Source organism: Salminus brasiliensis, chromosome 1, assembly GCF_030463535.1.
Source record: "Salminus brasiliensis chromosome 1, fSalBra1.hap2, whole genome shotgun sequence".
In the NCBI taxonomy this organism is placed as follows: domain Eukaryota; kingdom Metazoa; phylum Chordata; class Actinopteri; order Characiformes; family Bryconidae; genus Salminus; species Salminus brasiliensis.
The window spans coordinates 37390960-37411420 of record NC_132878.1 but is presented as its reverse complement, the minus strand read 5'-3'; the positions used below and the strand labels follow the sequence as shown (position 1 = coordinate 37411420).

The window sequence follows — 20461 nt, the reverse complement described above, 5'->3', positions numbered from 1 at the left end:
ATGGCATCTTAAATCCAGTCTGTGATGGTTTGGGGTGCCGTGTAATCTGCTGGTGTTGGTCCACGGTGTTTGATCAAGGCCAAAGTCAAAGTCGACGCAGCCAAAAGTCTAGCAGGAGATTTTAGAGCACTTCATGCTTCCATCTGCTGACTAGTTTTATGGAGAAGCTGATTTCCTTCTGCAGCAGGACTCAGCACCTGCCCACAGAGCCAAAACTACTACCAAATGGTTGAGATTTGACCATGAGATTACGGTGCTTGATTGGCCAGCCAACTCTCCGAACCCCAAACAGAATCTATAGGGTATGATCAAGATCAAGAGGAAGATGAGAAACACATGACCCAGCAATTCAGACAAGCTGAAGACCACCATCAAAGCATCTCAGCATGTTACTTGCCTCCATGACAAGAAGCCCCAAGCAAGTATTGAGTTTGAGGACATTTCTGTATTGTACATCCTTTTCAGTTTGATCTTAGGAAGTATCCTAATAGATACTGGATTTCTGTAAAACACAAAAAGGCTTGAAATGTCACTTTACGAGTACTGAATATAAAATTCATGATATTTAACATTTCTGAGATTGAGACATTTTTAATTTTGCTCGCTTGCTTTACACTGCCTTGCTGCTCATGTAATTACACTGTAAAGAGCTTTAGCTATTTAAGTATCAAAAGGTGCATGAAGTAGCATTCCTACAATACACACTTTTCAGAAGGTAAGAAACACAGCAGTCCGTTATGTGCAGTCTAATCAAATTGCGGCAGGAAAAGCCTGCCAATGTATGCTGTGGTAGAACTTTAGCACCACCAAGCTGCGGCGATGGACACTGCAGCCACAGATGGGGACTAGGTAGAGTAAGAGTAGACAGTGTCATTTGTGTATTCATGGGCCCCCACTAGTTCAAGAGGTGAAATATCCCTTTAGGTGTTTACAAGCGACAGCATCTGTTCATCGGTCACTGAAAGTCAAAGCATTGCAGGAACAGAATAACCACCAAAATAGACATCATTCACGGAGCCAGCACAACTGTGAGATATATTACAGCAAAGATCTTTTTAATGGTCCCAAATATACCCACCAACTAAGAGTACACTCATGTAAAAGAAAAAATGAAGATATGACAAAAGGAAAAAAATTATTCGATCACATCTAGAGTTCCACTCAATCTTTAATCAAGACGGGCTTACAAATTTTTCCAAAAAATCTGCAGTTTCAAAGGGCAAAAAAAGGGTAAAACTAACTCTTCCCCCTAATGAGGTTTTAAAAACCTGTTCAAGTGCGACTGAAAACGTCCTGAACATTTAAAGGCAGGTCTCTTTTTTTATTTAAAAAAAGGGAGAGGAAGAGAAGAACAGAACGAGAGAAGAAAAAAAATATAAGGAGAAGGAAACCGCTGGCTTTGAACGAGGAAGAACTTCCGCTGAGCCATGAGGACAATGATGACATCATTAACAACGACAACCCAGACTGTTCTGCCACTTCAGTCTCCTGTCAGGCTCCAGAAACAAACAAACAAAAAAGAAAGAAAAAGACAGAAAGAAGAAAGGGAAATAAAGGGAGGAGAGGGCAGAAAAAGGGGTACAGGAAGGAGAGAAAGAAATGGAGATGGAGTCAGCGAAGGTGAGTGGTGGTTCAGGATTGGCTGGCCCGTTCGGGTCATGTGACGTCCTTCCCTGAGAGAGGGGGGGCAGTGTGTCCTGGTCCGAGCCTGGGACGCTCTGTGTGCGGGCACCAGTCTCAGTGAGTGTGCGTGTGTGCACGTGTATGTGTCTGTGTTTGAGCGAGTGTATGTATGTGAGGTCTTTTACCCCCCAAGTACTTTTAGCTTTGTTGAAATTATTTTTTTCGTTAAATCCTTTCCATTATTTGTCCAAAACCACAGTTTTATCTCCTTGTCTTCGCTCTCTGTCCGCTTCAAGTCTTTCTCTCGGTTTCTGTCTCCGATTGGCACTTGAACTCTCCGCGTGGAGACATTCACCTTTTTTCGTTTGGAGGCCGATTATTTTCTTCCCTCTCTCTTGCTCTCCCTTTCTCCATCCCTCACGTGGCACCCCTTGGTTTCCTGCGGGCGGGGGTGAGGGGGTGGCTGGGGTTCGGGAGCGGCATTCGTTCTTTTTATCCATTCATTCGTAGTTTTATCCCCCCCCCCCATTCATATTGGTTCAGTTTTGAGTTCGAGGCTGAGCGCTGAAATAAGTCTGTGGATGAGACTCCCTTCTGAGCTTTACCATGGCGATTTGGGCAGGGAGTGCTTTAAGAGCTCAGCTTCGATTTCTTGGACAGCGGAGGACTCCCCTCTTTACTGTCTGAATCGTCCTCATCCTCATCATCCTCGTCATCATCCGGATAGTCCACCAGTCCCACCAAACCACTCTGAGTCAAAAAAACAGTCAACAACAGCATTAACCCCATGACCAACCAGGAATGTCTAAAAGAGAGGCGTGGAAGGCTCAAGCATACCTGACTCAACTCACCTATTAATTGCAAGGCATGGCTTAGGCCCCCAGTTCCCCACCCCTGCTCTAAAAGCATGTTTTCACACTTACTCTCAATGTCCTTCAGGTCTATTCATATTTAAAACTCATACAAAATATTACCAGGTTACTTTCACCAGTGATGGTTAGTCGTTGCATCATCTACACAGCACATAAACTGCATTTTACAAGGATGCATGCATTCACCCTCCTGCAATTTTCTTCCTTTACTTAAACTGAAAACCTAACTGCAAAAAACAAATGATTCATTGTGGTTTGCCGGCCGATCCATGCCAGAGAAGAAGCCGCAAAAATTATTTTACACCCCTGTGCTGTTATTGCTCACAAAACTAAACTGAAACTATTGTCACAGATAAAAAAAAAAGTTCCATTTTGCTGGCCGTAATCTACACATCTCTGTATTTCCGGTAGTGCATTGACTTCTGTTCACACAAGTCCTGCCAGTAATTTCTGTGCTTCAGGTATAGGCAATGCTTCTGGCCAGGATTTTCTTTGTGTGCTTTCGAAAAAGAGAAATATCCAACATTCTTAAAAGGTTCTGGACACTGAATCTAGTTTCCAGTCCTGGACTTTGTGATCCTTGATATGTGACCAATCGGTTATATTAACTGTTCCCTTAATTTCCAGAGAGAACAATATCACGGTCTAGATTTGAAAAGCTATGGATTAAGCTAAACAGAAGACAGGCCGGAAATATTCAAATCTTATATATTTTTTTATTTTTTTATTCATTTTTAGGGAGAACAAACTAGGCGTTCTAATCCAATCTATAAGCTAAGGACAGAAATCAGCAGCTATATGTGATTTCTGCTGCTCAAGGCCACGACAATATAGCTGGAGAAAATGTGACCAAAAGAATGTCTGCTACGTTTGGCCTTACACCTTTTCTGGCAATAGAAAACCATCCATACCCTGAGCCACTGAACCTGTCCGAAGCACTGAACCATACCATATTCCCACTCAGAACAAAGGATGAAGACGCATGGTTATACTGGTCTTTGCGATACTGAAAGCAGACGGCCCGCTAACCAAATGATTTTTACAGATCACTGTGATTAATCACAGGTTTATGGGTGTTTAGGTTAGTTATTCATTATCTGAAGTGTATCGCTATGACTGTATGCAAATCTATTCATTTAAAACCCCACTTCCCCAAAGTGTGCAGCTCTAGTGTTTTTGTATTTGTGGCCTATGACCGTGATGCCTAGCAGCAACTCACCTTAGTGGTGACAGCTGCCGTGGGCGGTGAGCTCCTGGCCCCTGTTCCGGGGGATCCAGGAGATCCTGGTGAGCCAGGGTGCAGAGAGGCGGTGGGGGGTGAGGACAGACTAGGCTTAGGAGAACTGGAGAAGGATAGCTTAAAACTAGGGCTCTGTCGCCCAGACAGACTTGACTTCCCCGACAAAACCTCTTTCTCCTCCGACTCTTTCACTGACAGTGAGAAAGAAAAACAAACAGAGAGACACTGGGAGTTAGAATGTGAGTGAAAATGTCAGATAAAAAGACTTGAATACAGCCTGTGTCAATTTCAGTTCTGTCTATTATTAAAGAGCCTTTTCACCACTCAGACTTTGTGCGCTAATAAATCACACTCATACTTTACTTCTATCTGTTGCTACAACATAGCTTTCAATCACCCTCTAAGGGTCCAAAGCAGTCGTTTCTGCCCAGTAGTTAGGATGTTCTCTTACGTTTCTTTCTTTCCATGAACTTGCTGATGGGATCCATCAGGTCTTCGTCATTCTTCATCTTATCTGAGGGGGGCACCACTGCCTCACCGTCCTCCAGGTCATCCTCATCTGTGTTAAACCACATCTCCTCCTCATCCTCCAACGTCCGTGCATCTCGCCGGAAGCGGTGGTTCCGGAGAATCGACCGCATGCTGAGGACAAGCATGCAATAAAACTTTTGCAACAGTGTAAGGTTCATGCTTGGTATACAGCTTTAGAATTGTTTGTTTTTACCACTGTGAACTCTCCCCTTAGAGAATTATGTAACTACAGCTGTCACAGTACCAGAACTTTGGGCTGGTTTTCTGGACAAAGCCTCTTCTTGGACTGAAGTACAGTGCCAATGGTGAATCACCAGCTCCAAATGTTTAGTCAACACAGAAAAATACTAAAATGTCTACAGTTTAATTATTATGCCTTACTTAATCTCTTAATACAAAACTATTCTAGCTTAAAAAAATCCATATTTGCCAAATTACAGTATTGAAATAGCAAGCAAACTTTATTAAAAACCAGTAAGATTAGCATACACTAACCTGTCAAGTTTGGGATTGTCCTGCCTTTCCCTCTGCTGCTCATAACGGAGCTTGAGGCCCTTAAACGTCTGCACATAGTCAACATCCTCCAGGGCCTTCCAGTAGTTCTCTATGATATGAGCGGTCAGGGATTTCACATCCTCCTACAGGAAAACAGACAGAAAGTGCAGTTAGTCATAGTGAAATATGCTACATTATATGGACAAAAGTAATAGAATACTAATACATAATTTGTTTTTTTAATGTACATTTATCCTGCTTATGCTGGGGTAAGTGTCTCTACTGTCAAGGGAAGGCTTTTATAATAGATTTTGGAGCACTGCTGTGAGGATTTAATTGCATTTAGCCACAACAGCAGTATTGGATGGATTACCATCAATCCAGAGAACAGTTCTTCCACAGCTATATACTCACTTCATACACCTGGCATTAGGCATGGTGCCAAAAGGTTTATGTTTACCTGCTGTCCTATTATAGTGTGTTATATCTGTGTGCACACACATTTGCACATCTGTGTCAGCAATGGGAGCACTGTACGGTAGCTGAATGAAAGTGTGTGTGTGTGTGTGTGTGTGTGGACACTGTATATCTGGTAGTTTAAGAGAGGGGGGTTACTTTATTTAAGTAGTTTAACAAACAGATAAAACTTGTGATGGCAATTGCCCATGATTAACATGAAAATCATTTTCTGAATATATACACTGGCATGCAAAAGTTTGGGCACCCTTAGTCAAATGCCATTTTGTAATTTCTTTCGATTCAGAAGCAGTTAACAGCCTCTGTAACTCCTCAAGCATAAAAGACAATATTTTCAACAAATTTTAACGCACAGTTACTATGTCTTTCATAACATCGATCACAATCATCAACGACCCCGTTTACACCTGGCCTCTTCATGCGTCTTGAGTATCAGGATTATATCTGGATAAGGCCAAGCCACAAAAAAGTCAAGTGTAAACACACCAGAGACACATTTTAAAGAAACTATACAAATCCGATCACTCAAACCACTAGTGTGTCCTATGTGGACACCCTACAGAGTCAGTACTTTGTCTTGACACCCGCTTTGTCAGAAATCACAGCTTTAATACAGCAGGGCCTTTCAGTTCCTGCAGCTCTTCAGGTAGTCCACAACAAAAAACACAAGAGCAGACAAAACATGCAATGCCCAAACTTTTGCTTATAACTGTACATTTAAACAGAAGCTCTACCCAGCCTTCTAGCAATTAAACACACTCGTAAATATGAAAATAATGAACCTGTAAGATTGTACAGCATGTCAAAGTACTTGGTAAAAAACTTGGTAAAACTACACTTTGTAATCTATACAGGACTAAATTATATATACATAATGTTGTGCACAACAAAGGCAGGCAAGTTCTTCTCAGAAAAACAGCAGAGGCAAATCCCAATTCATTACTGACTGAGCATGAATTTCTACTCACCACACGGACATATTCAAACATCTCTATGATGGCAGAGTTGATGAGGTTGTATCGGGAGCCGTTGTTGAGGAACGCTTTGACCACTGGCTCAAATAGGAAGTTCCTCATTATGTAACGGTTGTAGAACTCATCCTTCAGTCCTACGATTTTCCTCATGAAACGCAGAGAACCTGGACAGCAGGGAGGACATAAGGATTACTACAGGTGAAATGAAGAAGAAAAAGAATCCCAGAGATATCAGACTACAGCACTAATAACGTCCCTAATTTTACACAAAGGGATTAACGGAACTTAGACATGTGAATATGATTGAGAAGAGGGGAGCACAAGCAGTGTACCAGGTTATTAAACATAAGTAAACTAAAATAATTTAGAAAAAGAAACACTTTTGGAGCATATTTGTCTAAAGGAGGGTGCGACTGTGTATGTACTCACATAGTGCTAGGAAAGCGTGCTGGGAAGCAGTGAGCACCAGCACTCGACGCAGGATGTCTTTGTTGATGATGTAATTCTTTATGTGATACGTGTGATGTTCCACACAGAAGGTGAGGAGCTCCACAATCAGAGCCAGCAGCTGGCATGTCTGGAAATCATCTAAGAAAGCAAACCCAGAGACTGAGACGTGCTGCTATGCAGTTACATGTGTATCTATGTACTCAGAAGTGGCAGTGACGTACACAATGTTTAAATGTGTGAGTCAACCCACACATTTATCACACATTCCAACTCTCTTCCCTGGTCTGATTCGTCACACATGGACAAACTATATTCTCACTTTCTCCAACACTTACTCACACAGACACACACACACTTTCTCTCTCTCTCTCTCTCTCTCTCTCACCTTTGCTGGGTTTCTCCTCAGTGGTATTGGCCAGTAGTGGAGCTGAGAGCACATGCATGCAATGCTTATAAAAGAAACTTAAAAATTCTGTCTTTTCTGTCTTCTGCAAGAGAGCGCAAAAAGGGAATTAAGCAATGTAACCAAGGGTGCCCAGGTCAAATGTGTTATATGCTTTCATTAGACCAGTCAGGGCATAATCATATATTAATGCTAATATAAACAAGATATATTCATTATTAAAAAATCAGCCACTGCTGACATTCGTGCGTTTAGTGGTATAGGCTTCCAAGATATGATGAAATACAATCAGGTTAAACAACAGAGACTGTGACCAACATAACAGGTATACATTTCTGTAAGCCTTTATAGAATTCTATAATTTATGATTTGCTGCCGTTTGAGAGGGTTAACAATCATATTTTGACAATTTACATAATTGCATCACTGCACAATTCATAATATTCATCATTGCAATATCAATGCAAGTTTTTGCAGTCCACATTTACATCTGTGGATGCTCTTACACAGTTAACAGCTGTGAGCAACTTGTATTACACATGCAGCTAAAGCAAGTACGCTGCTTAAGTGAAATGGACAGAAGCCTAATGTGGATTCCCAGGACCAGGCTTGAACCCTGCAGATAACATAACTATTTAACTGAACAGCCAATTACAACACACACCAACTAATCAAATAACCCTTAACTATGAACTTGCAAACATGCTTTAAACATGATAGCTATTCTCAGTGCCAGAGGTCTGTGTTAAATGTGTAAACCGTAATAGCTAGTGTCACAACAAACCTACAAAGCCGTAAGGGGTTATCAGGAATTAATATTTATATATTTATTCATTTTTGTAAACCCTCCTTTACAATGCAGTTGTGATGCAAATGCTACTTTTATACATTTTGTATTATTAATTTTACAGAGAGATCCGTTAGATGTCTATTTAAGAAAAAGTTTTCATATTTGTGCTGTTATCACAATTTACAGACCCTGGAAACTGGAATCAGTTTTAGACTTATGTTGAAAAAAAATAAAAATTCCTCTCTTACATTAGCAGTTGCCAGCATGTTTTCAGGGTCTACCAGGGTCCTCAGGAGCCCCATTAGTTGCACAGCTCCCCCCAGCTCAGGATCTGTATCACAGATCATGTGTTCGATGATCAGATTAATCAACAGGATATCCTGCAGATAAAAGAGAAAAACAGACATAATGATAAAGGCAGACAAATGGTTCTAATGGTTTTGAGGAGGCACACCCATAACACAAGGCTTCCAGTTAAAAACTAATTAATTGCATACTTTTGTGGTTATGACACTTACGTCATCGTTCTGTTGAGACTCCTGCATGACGAACTCGCGCACCATAGAAGGGTTGTACTCTACCAAGTAGGAGAAAATATCTGTGGCCGCTCCTCGCACCTGCACATCGTCCATCCCCTTACAAACAAAGCAACCAAATGTTACACATTCAAGCCTTATTTATTAGTCCAACACAGCATCAAACGGTTAAAGAGTAAAATGGAAAGGGGGGAGGGTGGGGGAAGGGTTTACACAACACACACACACACACACACACACACACACACACACACACACACACACACACACACACACACACACACACGTTCTAAGGTTCTGAATTCGCTTATAAATTCTAGGTGTTATAAGTTTTAGGACTTTTTTTTTTTGTTGGCTGACATGGCCAAACCAATCTGAGAGAATCCAATCTGTGTAGCATTGTGGGTGTACCTCTAATAAAAATCATCACTGTTTCATTGTTTCCATTATTTGAATATTTGTTCTCAAGTGTGACTAACAAAGGTCTTCTGGTTAAAGTGAAAACAGCCTGATCCAAGTGACAGATATACAAAAATCTAGAGCATCTGATAAATGACAATCAAATAACATAGCTTTTAATTGTGGCACCACAACCCAGGGAAATATCTATTGCTATACTAAGATTCTGTACTTTAATATTGCTGTAAGCTATAAAGTAGTGGTGGGCAACAGGACGATATTTAAATCGACGTTGTGATAAATCTAATTATCATGATAACTCACCAGGATAACTTCCAGTGCTGGTAAGATTCCCATGTTTGAGAGAGTTTTAAAAAAAGCATCTCTGTTTTGTGGTTGTAAAGTCTGAGAGAACGCACAAAACTCCTTCAGGAAATTTACCTAACAAACAGAAAAGTCAGAGGTCAGTAACACATATAATGACATATTACATTACAACGCAAGTCTAATTCTAAAGACATAGATATGGCTCCTTTTCTGATTTTGAACACACACCGAGAGACAGTATGAAATCAAAAAGTTTTTTTTTAAGTCTATGTAGCAAACGGTCCCAATATAAAGTCTTCCCCTGATTCCAACACATTCATTAAAAATTTCAACCGCTTTAATACCAGTACACCCCAACAAAACTGTGTACACACCAAAGGTTATTTTCTATTCCAACAACATACCAATTCGTGCCGCTTGTCGTCGTCTGTGGCTTCATCAGTTAGCTGTGCAAAGAGCTCGGTTAGAAACTTCTCGTCGTCCTGGAGGAACGGAGAGCAATATCGTTAGGACAGACAATTACTGCAATTCAAAGTCTGAAGAGTTTAAATGGAGAACTAAATGGTCTGTTTTGCACTAGTAGTAAGTATGGAAATGTTGTTCATTGAAAGTGTTCCACAATCTCACAGTATAAAACGCTAATGCTAAATGAAGGCTCATATAAGAAAAACTGTGTTCCTTCTCAGGAAAATGTTCTTTTTATCACTGAGCCATGGGATTAGCAGTCCATGTTACAAATTCGCCTCACTCGCCACTGCTATTATAATACCGTACCTTATGTACATAATAGTACCATGTTATTTCTGTGTATTTTTTGACCTTTTATATATTTTATACTTATAAATATATATAATGTCAAGAGTGTTAAAAGGTCAATGACCCCTGCTTCATATTTGCATCCCTGAGAACATCAAGAACATTTTATTTTATAACTTTACCATCAGGTTTCCAGTAGTCTGAACAGTTTCAGGTTTCTCAAAAAAGCCAAAAATATCATCAGGAATCACTACTTAGGTACTCAAAACACACTAGTGTGAAAAAACAGATTTGAGACTCTGATATGTTACTTCTGTAAACACACACACACACACACACACACACACACACACACACACACACACACACACACACACCCCGAACTGAGTTGGCCCGTAAAGTTCACGCCTCCAGCAAAATAAAGACGCAAGATGCAAAGTTCCCAGTGTTCCCATGGAAACCAAGTCCCTCCTATCTGACAGTTTACACGTGACAAGGACCCTAGCAGAAACGCACCAGCCAGTTCTGTATATGTTGTTTCTATTAAGTGACCTTGGGCATGAGAAAGATCATTAGAAACACCATTAACACCTCTGCACAAACACCAATAAAAATCACATGCTTAACTGACCGCTATTTAATCATTATGGGGTTATGATCGTTACCCTATACAACAGAACTTCTGTATCAGACATACCTTACAAATAAGTGTTAGCGAGGGTGAAATTGTACGTAACTAGATGAGGCGTCTTGAACAAACTTGAACTACACAGTGAAGGAGAAAAAAAAAAAAGTTTCCATCATACCATCACCTCTACATAACGTTTCTACACAGTATTTCCTCATGAGTATTTTCAGAAATTACCTGCCTGTTGAAATTACCCCAACAAATTCAAAAGTTGTGGTTTCAGCAGCAAGTAACATCATTCAAAGCCCCATTCCTGTTACACTGCAGATAAACACAACTGTTCTGGTTTCCATACAAAGGAGTTTTTGTTTCAAATGCTTCCAAAAGTTGGCCGGAAAATTTCTGTACCATTTTCTAATTTTTGAAAAAACTTTGTCTGTTCAACTTTAGCGAATAAATGGTTCACCAATGCCTGAAATGGTGCATTCTAAATGTTTTTCCTGCAAAAGTAGAACATTAACGCAGTAATACAGAACCATGTGCCCAATGTAAGGGAGCATGAGGGAACCCCCAAAAAAGGCTGCATAAATAGAGCACCACTTTTAAAAGAGCATTCATTAGCAAAGTGTAGAAGTGAGCAGTTAACGATGCATAAAACACAACTGGAACAGCAGACAGGTATGTTAAGACTAAAAAGAAGCCCATAGTTATTTTTTAAAGAGAGAGAGAGATAGATAGATGGGGTAATGGGGTTATTTGACTTCTTTGCATTATCCTTACATTTAATGTATTCCACCTCATTATCTTTTTCATGTGAGTGCGCAGTTGTCAAAGCATTGCACTGCTAGTTGACGGTGTATGACTGTATGTGATAAACACTGATTTGAATAGGACTGCCCACAGCAGTAGTTTATGGGGTCATCGGTGAAGGCAACTATACATAATTTACAACACCGAAGAAAAAAAAAAAGAATTATCTAACATCAGGCTGTTAGAAACATGCAGAATTTTAAAACACATTTTCATATTTTCTTGTATATTGTCCATGGAAAATACATAGGCTACATAGCATCACCCAGTGAGTAAATGTGGGCAACATGTCAATATCTGATCATATTGGGACGCTGTTACCATGACACAAAATATGCCTTCTATGCGGGTATCCGTGCTTAAAAAACACTCCCCATCTGCACATTTTATTCCAGACAGTGTGATCAGTCCTGTTTAATTAGATTAATTGCAGATGTTGTTGATTAAACATCACTGTATTCTGTACGGGAGACATTTTTCCAACAGCAGTTTTTGAAAATCTGTCGCTACTGATGCATTTTCTCTCCGATTTTGTCTACGTTTGCGACGAATATTGTGCATCATGGAAATTAAATAACATTTTATTAATATCCTGTCTATCGAACATGATGTTTCACATGGCAAAAACACAACACTTATTTCCTCCATCACGTTCACAAAAACATGTAAACATTGGTGCGCAGCATTAATTAAAACATCCATACTAATTTCACACAGTATCGGCACTCCCCCAAGCGCATGCAGCGGTCTAGTGACCTTGTGTAAGTTTGACTGGCTTCATGTAGATCAGAGGAAGCACTTAGAGAACTGGTAGCATCATCTGAGTAGTCCTAATTACTGGCTATGGCTAAAACCGGCAGACAGGTCATACATTTAATTTGACATATTTCAGGAGAATTGTTTTAATAACATCTTTATCCATTAAATAGAACATTTTCTTTATTTCTTACAAGGTGAGGAAGAGTAAACCGCCTCAACATACATCCTTGTGAAAAACAGAAAAGCCTTAATCTATTCCACATTTACATTGTCATCTATTAGCTATTTTTTAGACATTGTAGAAGTCCAGCGTGTTGTTTAAGGCGCTGGTTCTCACAGGGTTAACAATGGACAATCACAGACAGCTGCCTAGGAAATGTTTTTAAAATTATTTATATTTAATTCATTGTTTTGAGAATAACTTATAAACACAGTCTCAGATACTAATGGTGGTTAAAAGTTAAACCGAGCGGATAGGCGTGTGCACACTGACCAAGCTTTACTGGTGGGCAGAGTGCAGTTTTGAGGCAAGCTGCGAGTTAATTTACACAATTTATTAGATAACCAAGTCAAAATGAGCATGCATAGCACTTTCTTCAGAATGTCTGAGCTGCAAGAGGGCTGCTGGGAGTCCTCAGACGTTTATTTATTGTAAATATTTCTGTTTACTGTGTGTGTTTGGTAGCCACAGTGTGCGGTACCAGAACCAGTTTACTGATTAGCAGAGAGTAGAGTATTTAACAGATTTGAGTGCCGAGTAGCGCTCCTGTTGCTGTGAATTCGTGTCCCAGACACACAGAGAAATGTAAAAACAGAAGATTACTTTTTTCAGTGTAAGAAAGAAGTGATGTTGCAGCCAACAATAGTAAGAAAAAGTCTAGGTTGTAATCAGAACTGGCACTTTCATTTTGGTATTTTGCAATGGTTGAGGTAACTGACCGAACAGCCCTACAAAGTACTGTTCCAGTAAGGCGCAAACACCATTACCCTCTGTTCGATTTATAGAATTAAAAGTTTATTTAATTTAATTATTTATTTAAAGTAAATTTGCTCATGCCATGTGACTTGTTCAATAAATCACTGTTGTTTTCAGCAATGGTGACAACCAGAATGACCATTTCTTGTGTGCCAGAAATTACAACTTTTTAATGTAACTGTAAAGAGAGCTACATCTCTACAAGCATCTTAAAAGCATCATAAATTGAGTTAACTGCTTTCCCTTTTACCTGATCTGTAGTCCATGCCCTCAACGACTGTCCTAGCCAGCATTCAGAGCCACATGGCTTCCAGATCAAGTCAAATCAAGGCAAGCTAAAGCCTTCATTTTGCTTCTCCAAATTTCATAGTAGCCTACCCAATGTCAGAGGTCTTTTTTGTTTTGTGCTGAGCTTATAGACCTTTTGGGCATTCATTTTGGCACTCTTTTTCTTGTAGATATATGTATTAAGAGTAGCAGCATTTTTGTGTTCATCGTATATGCATACATAAATCTCATGTCTGATCTTCTGAAATAACTAGTGCAGAACACGTGATCAAAATTCCATCAAAACAGCCCAAGTTCAGGGCAAACCCAGCGCACCGAAATAAGACCATGTGACTCACCACTGCAAATGAAAGTTATCTATACCATTCTGTTCAATGGTATTATAGTCAAATAAATTAAGTAAATTATCACAGCAGTACAGTACTTCCGTACATAATACAGCTGTATGACTGCAAGATGGTTCAAGCACATACAGCTGCTGAATAATGTGCTCAACAGCTGTGTGAACGTGAGAGAAAAAGAGAGTATCCTGTCTGACTCAATTCTTTACCCAAAAAGTGGTCAACAACTATGACATGCTAATGCATACTCATGAGCTAGTTTAACCAAATTTAAAACGTACAAGACATAAAATATTCTCATTTTTTAAATCCATGAAAATAATCTTAATCCTTGAATAACTGTTGCCGACACGGACACCTGCTTGTGTGATTGTATGAACAATGCATTTTTTATGTGCAGTATTTAAATGTGCGTGTGTAGCTTTTAGGGGTGCAACACCACACAAAATTCACAATTAGATTTGATGCAATAATAAAACAGTGGTATTTTTGTGTGACTGGTTGCCCCAATTTGTCTGGTTCAGCATTTTTTCAGATTTACACCTACAGCCCTCTCAGTGACACCCACCTGGAGCATTCCAACTATCTCCACCTTGTTAAAGAAGATGAAGGAGTGCAGGGTGGAAAGCATGTTCTCCTCAAACACGGACGGCGTGGGGAGCACCATGTCCTGGATGTACTGCACCCGGTATGTCTGGTGGATCTTCTGACGCAACTCAGGGTCCGTGATGGGGATGACCTCTTTAAACCTGGCCGTAGTTGTCAGGAACTCACGGTGGCGCCGCGGCTGAGGCAGGGCTGGGTCGAACTCCAGGCAGCCGATCACGTCCATGATGCACTCCTCAGAAAACATGACTTCGAAGAGCGCTGTGCGGTTGAGCAAGAATATGCCCTTGATGATATCGTAGAGGTGGTGCAGGCCTTCGCGGTTCTCCAGGTCCTCGCACACGCGAAACAGCTCCAGAAGCTTGCGGATGTAACCCTCGTTTTCTAGCGCTAGGGCCAGTTTTTCGCGGCGCAGGGGCGAGGGCAGTGACGAAGCCACCAGCTCAGCCACCTCCTCCAGACGGGAGAGCTCACAGGGAGGCAGCTCCAGACCGGGGGAGGACATGTCCTCAAAGCGCTCCTCCTCCGACTCATCGATAAGCTCCTGGGTGATGTCCACTGAGGGGTCCTTGCCCTGAACCTGAACAGGACATAAACAAACATAAGCAAAAGCAAGTATTAAAAGTTACTGATCCTAGGCTCACCATCACCATAAACATAACCATAACATACAGTGTTATCCAGCAATAAGGTTTGGATGTTCAAATCACCTGACATATTTTCTCCCAGATCTCATCGCAACCAGCTTTCTCCTGAAAACTGAGGGCCAGATCGTAGTTTTCTGCCTCAGACCAGACAATCAAAGTGTCCTAACGGAGGGAGGGGAAAAAAAAGACAATAATCAGAGTCAGAAACAGAAATCAGTCAACACACCAAACAGTCTCTCGTAGCCCTGGCTGTCAATGACTGTTTCCGCTCCATGATGCCAGACTACAGATAGAGTTACTGACTGGGCATGTCTGCTTGCCTACAGAGCCGCAGTCAGAAGGTTTTTAACATACCCAAACATAAACAAACAAACAAAAACAGTACCCAGGACCAGCAGGGCCTGGACTTCGTGCTCTGACATGGCTTTGATAAGGCTCTCTTTTTATTAAACGGATTACACTTCGACTAGACCTCAACTCACCTGCTGTTTTTGATAGGCGGTGTTGGGGTTAATTTTTGACTCCAGCAACAGAGACCCTGGGAAAGTGAAGAGGTGGGATGATCAGTTTCCACTAATCACTTCAGGCGCGTCCAGCAAGCAAGCAAGTCACAAAAATCCCAGAGCCCAGAGCCTGAACTTACCATCACTTTCGGCGCGCACCAACAGCGACATGCCTTTGAGTCTCTCGACGTAGCCGGACGACACATGCCCCGTCCCTCGGTCATCCCACTGTCGGTCTTCATTCAGAGTGTAGACCTTCACTCGTCGCCGAGTGTCAGTCATCCTTGCGAGTAGCTCTTTATACCGGAGGGGGTAAGGGGAGGAGGAGGGGGGGAACGGGGTGACTGAGATTGTCCTCGTTAACTCTTTGTATTAAACGTTTCACAGCCTTTTTTGGCGAGGTTCCCTCACAACGCTGACTGCTCGTTAGTCGTCTTCGTCGAAACGTGACATTTACAGCGCTGCCTGTCGTCGATGCTAACGCGGCGCTCCGGCCAGTCTAGCGTTAGCCAGCTAGCTGTCTGTCTGTTGACACCGTCCACAGCGGCATAGTCCCATTCGGTAGCTATCGCACAGACGCAGACCGTCGCTTTCAGGCGAGCTACCTCCAAAACACAAAAAAAACAAAACCGTGGGTATCCGAACGAGTGCAGCTCACAGGAGAGAGGGTTTGTTTTCGGGTGCCCTGCTACGACCGACCAACGGAGCCGACCGCTGCTAGCTAGCTGGTTAGCTAGCTGGCTATCTGCTCGCCTCAAACATTCTGACTAGATCTAGCTAGCTAGCTAACCCAGTGTAGGAGGAGGGGGGGAAACACGCGGCGCCGACACCTTTACTGCCCCATTATAAGCTCGCCCGGTTTGTGAAAGTGTGAACGAAGCCGCAGGAACACGCACACGTCGGTGTTTTCATTCTAAGTCCGCTCGCAGCCTAGCGGCGGGCTAACGTTTATATTTTGGCCAAGTGTTCCGCCATGTTCTGGCTGAGGGCCGTGGAAGGACCAGCCTCTCCTCAAACGCGCGCGGGCGTGTGGAGACGTAGCCGTTTGGATAGGCAAGGTCGTCAAACTTTCCCGTACAAGAAACGTCCCGTGCAAGCCACCGACCACCATCAAACCGCGTCGTCTGGACGAGAGTAATTATTAGCCCCACTGTAAGTGTTCGGCCATCTTGGGTCCCCTCAGAAAGCCTGTACGGGGTTTCCTACGCAGCGAGCGCAGGGCGGCCCGCCACGGTTTAAAGACACAGAGCGTCACAGCCGCTACAGCCGCCAGCCTCAGCAGAGAGTAAACAGTGAGAAGGACCACCACAAAAACTCCCTGAAAACTGGATTCTCCGAGGCACTGGAGGGAGGTGGGTTGCAGAGGAGACGCTAAATTCCAACGTTTCCAAAAATCATTAGATATCTTGCGGGCATGTTGGAAATAACTCGGGACACCGCCGCGTTTCAGTCGTTTTTTTTTTTAACTCGTTTATTATAGGAAATGACAAACATATGGAGCCATTTAGAAACAGTAGCTATGTATGAACAACAAACTTTTTTTTTTTCATTTTAAATGAGGAAAATGTCATTTCAGACCGTTACAAAAAAAAAAAAATAATAATAATAATAATAATAAAATCCAAACATTCATCCACACAATTAATATAAACGCAAACATTTCAGTAACGTGAATTTAACTTGATATGAACTGGGGAAAATGAGTTTTCACACACTTGAGCCTGTTCTAAAAAAAAGGGATGTAAACGTAGCAAAGAGCTCCAGAAACAATGAGAAAATAAAATGCTTCAGTCAGATTGTGGCCTGGAGTGATGGGTGCCATTGCGAGCACAACCTGGGAGAAATCCTGTGTACCACTTTTGCTGCGTCTAAAAATTTCCTGAGCGTTCAACACTTGGTGGAAGAAAGGAAGCAAATTGAAAACGCTCCAAAACGAGTTTATTGAGCCTGGGAGCATCGCCGGCTTCAGAACAGCTCCACAGAATTCAGTGTAAACTACTGGAGAGTCACAGAAAGCGAGGGTATACAACTTCTCTCAAAAATTAGGAGGTTTATATATATTAAAAAAAGGGGTCGAGGGAAGATGATACAAAATATATATCTTTTTTAAAAAAAAAATCCTTCAAATCCAACTCTCCCGTCCCGGAAATTAGTCCCACTGCAAACCCACCCCGACTCTCCAGGGCCTAATAAAGGTCTCCGGATGATAAATATTTCTTGGCTGACCGAGTACGCAAATATCATCAACGCAATATCAAAATAGGTACACTGAGGACTGAGTTTCCTAACAGCATTGTAGCACAGACCCATGCAGGATGGCACAGCGAGGTTTAACTGGATCACTCTCTTGGTAACAAGATCAAAAAGGTCCTAGCCCTACAATACTTTTAGGCAACCCAGCCGGGTTTCGTTAACATCGCCCAACGGTGCAGTGTAATTCTCATCAAGGTAACAAACGACAGACGAACTGCTGCAGCCAATGTGAAATGTCCCGCCGTCTTCTATTTCCCCGCCTGTTGGGCCTGGCGTCTCAGCAAGACGTAGATCTTCTCTTTGATCCAGTCTTTATTGTAGGGCTGGTACGTCTGCGTGTCTGCCCGGTACCTGTTCAATTCAGCAGAGAGAGAGAGAGAGAAAGAGAGAGAGAGAGAGAGAGACATCAACACCTTCATGGTTTTAGGCTTTGATTATTTCTTAAATCGCGCTGAAGGATTAATTTACGCATGATCTGCAGATTAGTGTAGATGTAAATATTATCTTATTCAAATCCCAAAAGCATCCAAAGTTCAGACGATTTCAGAGAGCACTCAGTGCGATACTCACTAGAGCAAAACCCAGCCAAGACTGGTAAATTAAAGAGGCCTCTTTTAGCCAACCATCATGGCATATTACTGCAAACTTAAGCTTCATCTGGGTCTGGGAAGCTTGGCTTTGATCAGCTTCTCTCACTATACACTTTATCTTGTGTTAAAGGTACAATAAGCAATATTTTTGTATTATGTTTTTAACTTGAATTACTTAAAGTAACCTTAGACCATGGACAACCACTCTCTTACCTTTACATGTATCTGATATACTGCAAAGAACATGTTCTCATCACTATGTAACACCCCATTTAAGCAATGTCAATCTTACATGTTACATATTGTACCTTTAAGTTTGAGTTTTTACAGTAATCAAAAGCTCCAGTTGCTCTTTCCACCAGGAGAATGGGTATTTTGTTCATTTGTGTTTACCCTCTCCTAAGAGGGTACAATTTTGGGGACGTCTTATCCAGACAAGATCACTTGCAACGCAATGCGAGTCAAGTTCTCATGCTTTCCTGTCATAAAAAAAAAAAAACAGCTCTCAACACTCCTGGTTTGTTTAAGCACTTCACTGACACTTACACCAAACAGCTGAGGTCAGCGAGGTCATCAACAAAATCAAACAGCTGGCTGATATCATAGGTGATGGAGGGGCTGTTGGGATTCATTCTTTTCAGATGCTCCTCGTACATCTTACACACCCCTAGAGGAAGGAAAGAGGAAGAGGAGGTAAAACATCCCCCCGTCAAAACCCATTAGCAATAATGGTCGACTGTTAAGGGCTGATTTTCGAGAGCTCACCCTCCATGCATTCATTGACAGACTCATAATCGGCATAGGTTCTTCCCTCTGGCCGTTTTGTGGGCTGAACGAGCAGAATCGTGTGAGACTGAGAGAGAGAGAGAGAGAGAGAGAGAGACATACAGACAGAGGAGGAGAGCATCATTAAGAGCCACATTTAGCGTCACACCGACACCGACAGCTGCAGCGAGCGATGTTTTCATGGACGCACATCGGACTTGCTGGAGCCGTGACCTCTTATAAAGCACACACTTACCACCTCACTCCCGGTGTGATCCACTTTACCTGACCAGCAGCGCGATTTTCAAAAATGTTAACCCTTTATAAGAAAGCTCTGGAGGTCCCCGGTCGAACTGACCGTCCGCTAGCTGTAAGCTAGCTAGCTATAGCTAACCTAGATAGCTACTAGCTAGTGCTAACGTCATTTTCTAAACCAGCTTCTCCGCACCGTGCGGTGGCCAAACACCAGCACTCAGGATCTTCATAAGCACTGCAAAAGAGGGAATTAAGCAGTCCAGCTAATGACTTAGTTGTATATCTAGTTTATGCTTTTCTAGAAAATTCGGCCATATTAAGCGAGCAGGCTAGGCAGGCAGGCAGGCAGGCAGGTAGATGGTGCTAGCTAGCTCCCTTCGTGGAGACTAATGCACGACGCTAAGCAGCAGCATTAGCTAGCTAATATTTACTCATCAGCAGTCGGTTAGACAGAGCTCGACTAAGTTACACACTGTTCAATGTAAAGCACAGTCTGCAGTTTTAGTACGTACCATTTTGCCGTCTAATACAGAAGAGTTGTTGCGAGGAAAGGCGAGAGTGCTGCCAGACGTTTTTCCAACAGCAGCAAAGGCATGAATGACTCTCCACAACAAAAGTCTTTTTCCTTTTTGGTGAGTCTGGGTTTTTTTTTTTTTGCTCCTTATCGTCAAAATAAAAGTCACGCCCTGGACCCACCTCCCCCCGATTTGCGATGATAAAAAATAAATAAATAAATAAAAAAACATTTTGTACACATTATTGTTTTAATATGAAATGAAACCATCTGAGAATACGAGATTTATTAATGTGTTACTTCTCAGGTGCCCTGGCACTGTTTGTATTGTTAGCATTTACATATTCATAACAAAGGCATAACCAAAGCAGATGTAACCAGCTTAATCCATTTTAATCTTGAAGAAGATACAGGAAAAGCACATAGGCACAGGAAAGACAAGAGAATATTATTTATTTATACGCTTTAAAGGACTGAGGTGTCTGTTATGTTACATTTGATACACATGTTTTAGGTTTACCACTGCATGAGTGTGATTAAGGGCCATGTGTTTTCTGACTGGATGCATGAGCTTGTTTTTTTTATTATTTTATTATTATTTATTTATTTTTCTTTTAACACATGGATGCATTTGTGTAGGTGATTCTGGCTCT

At 41.7% G+C, this 20461-nt stretch overlaps 2 protein-coding genes across 2 annotated transcripts; both read right to left on the bottom strand.

Annotated features, from left to right (window-relative positions):
• Positions 1–1034: 1034 nt before the first annotated feature.
• smek1 (SMEK homolog 1, suppressor of mek1 (Dictyostelium)) lies at positions 1035–16627 on the bottom strand. The gene is made up of 15 exons (XM_072678788.1): positions 15572–16627; positions 15411–15466; positions 14992–15090; positions 14244–14861; positions 9522–9599; positions 9115–9231; positions 8374–8490; positions 8104–8235; positions 7048–7150; positions 6642–6800; positions 6207–6376; positions 4762–4904; positions 4187–4377; positions 3715–3926; positions 1035–2373 (listed from the first exon to the last, which is right to left on the bottom strand). Exons 1-15 carry the CDS (start codon positions 15711–15713, stop codon positions 2254–2256), a joined length of 2457 nt encoding a protein of 818 aa, XP_072534889.1. The 5' UTR covers positions 15714–16627; the 3' UTR covers positions 1035–2253.
• Positions 16628–16890: 263 nt separating this feature from the next.
• Positions 16891–19905, bottom strand: erh (ERH mRNA splicing and mitosis factor). The gene is made up of 4 exons (XM_072695843.1): positions 19807–19905; positions 19040–19127; positions 18821–18941; positions 16891–18035 (listed from the first exon to the last, which is right to left on the bottom strand). Exons 1-4 carry the CDS (start codon positions 19807–19809, stop codon positions 17933–17935), a joined length of 315 nt encoding a protein of 104 aa, XP_072551944.1. The 5' UTR covers positions 19810–19905; the 3' UTR covers positions 16891–17932.
• Between the last annotated feature and the right edge of the window lie 556 nt (positions 19906–20461).

Bases quoted from the DNA above. Each gene is read 5' to 3' on its own strand.
- smek1 (XM_072678788.1), bottom strand. From the start codon at position 15,713: ATGACTGACACTCGGCGACGAGTGAAGGTCTACACTCTGAATGAAGAC. The intron at 9,232-9,521 runs GTATGTTGTTGG...TCTGTTTGTTAG, and splicing joins ACGACAAGCGGCACGAATTG to GTAAATTTCCTGAAGGAGTT. The intron at 4,905-6,206 runs GTGAGTAGAAAT...GTTTTCCTGTAG, and splicing joins TGTTTGAATATGTCCGTGTG to GAGGATGTGAAATCCCTGAC.
- erh (XM_072695843.1), bottom strand. The intron at 18,942-19,039 runs GTGAGCTCTCGA...TCCTTCCTCTAG, and splicing joins TGTCAATGAATGCATGGAGG to GGGTGTGTAAGATGTACGAG. The intron at 18,036-18,820 runs GTAAGTGTCAGT...TGAATTGAACAG, and splicing joins GCTGACCTCAGCTGTTTGGT to GTACCGGGCAGACACGCAGA.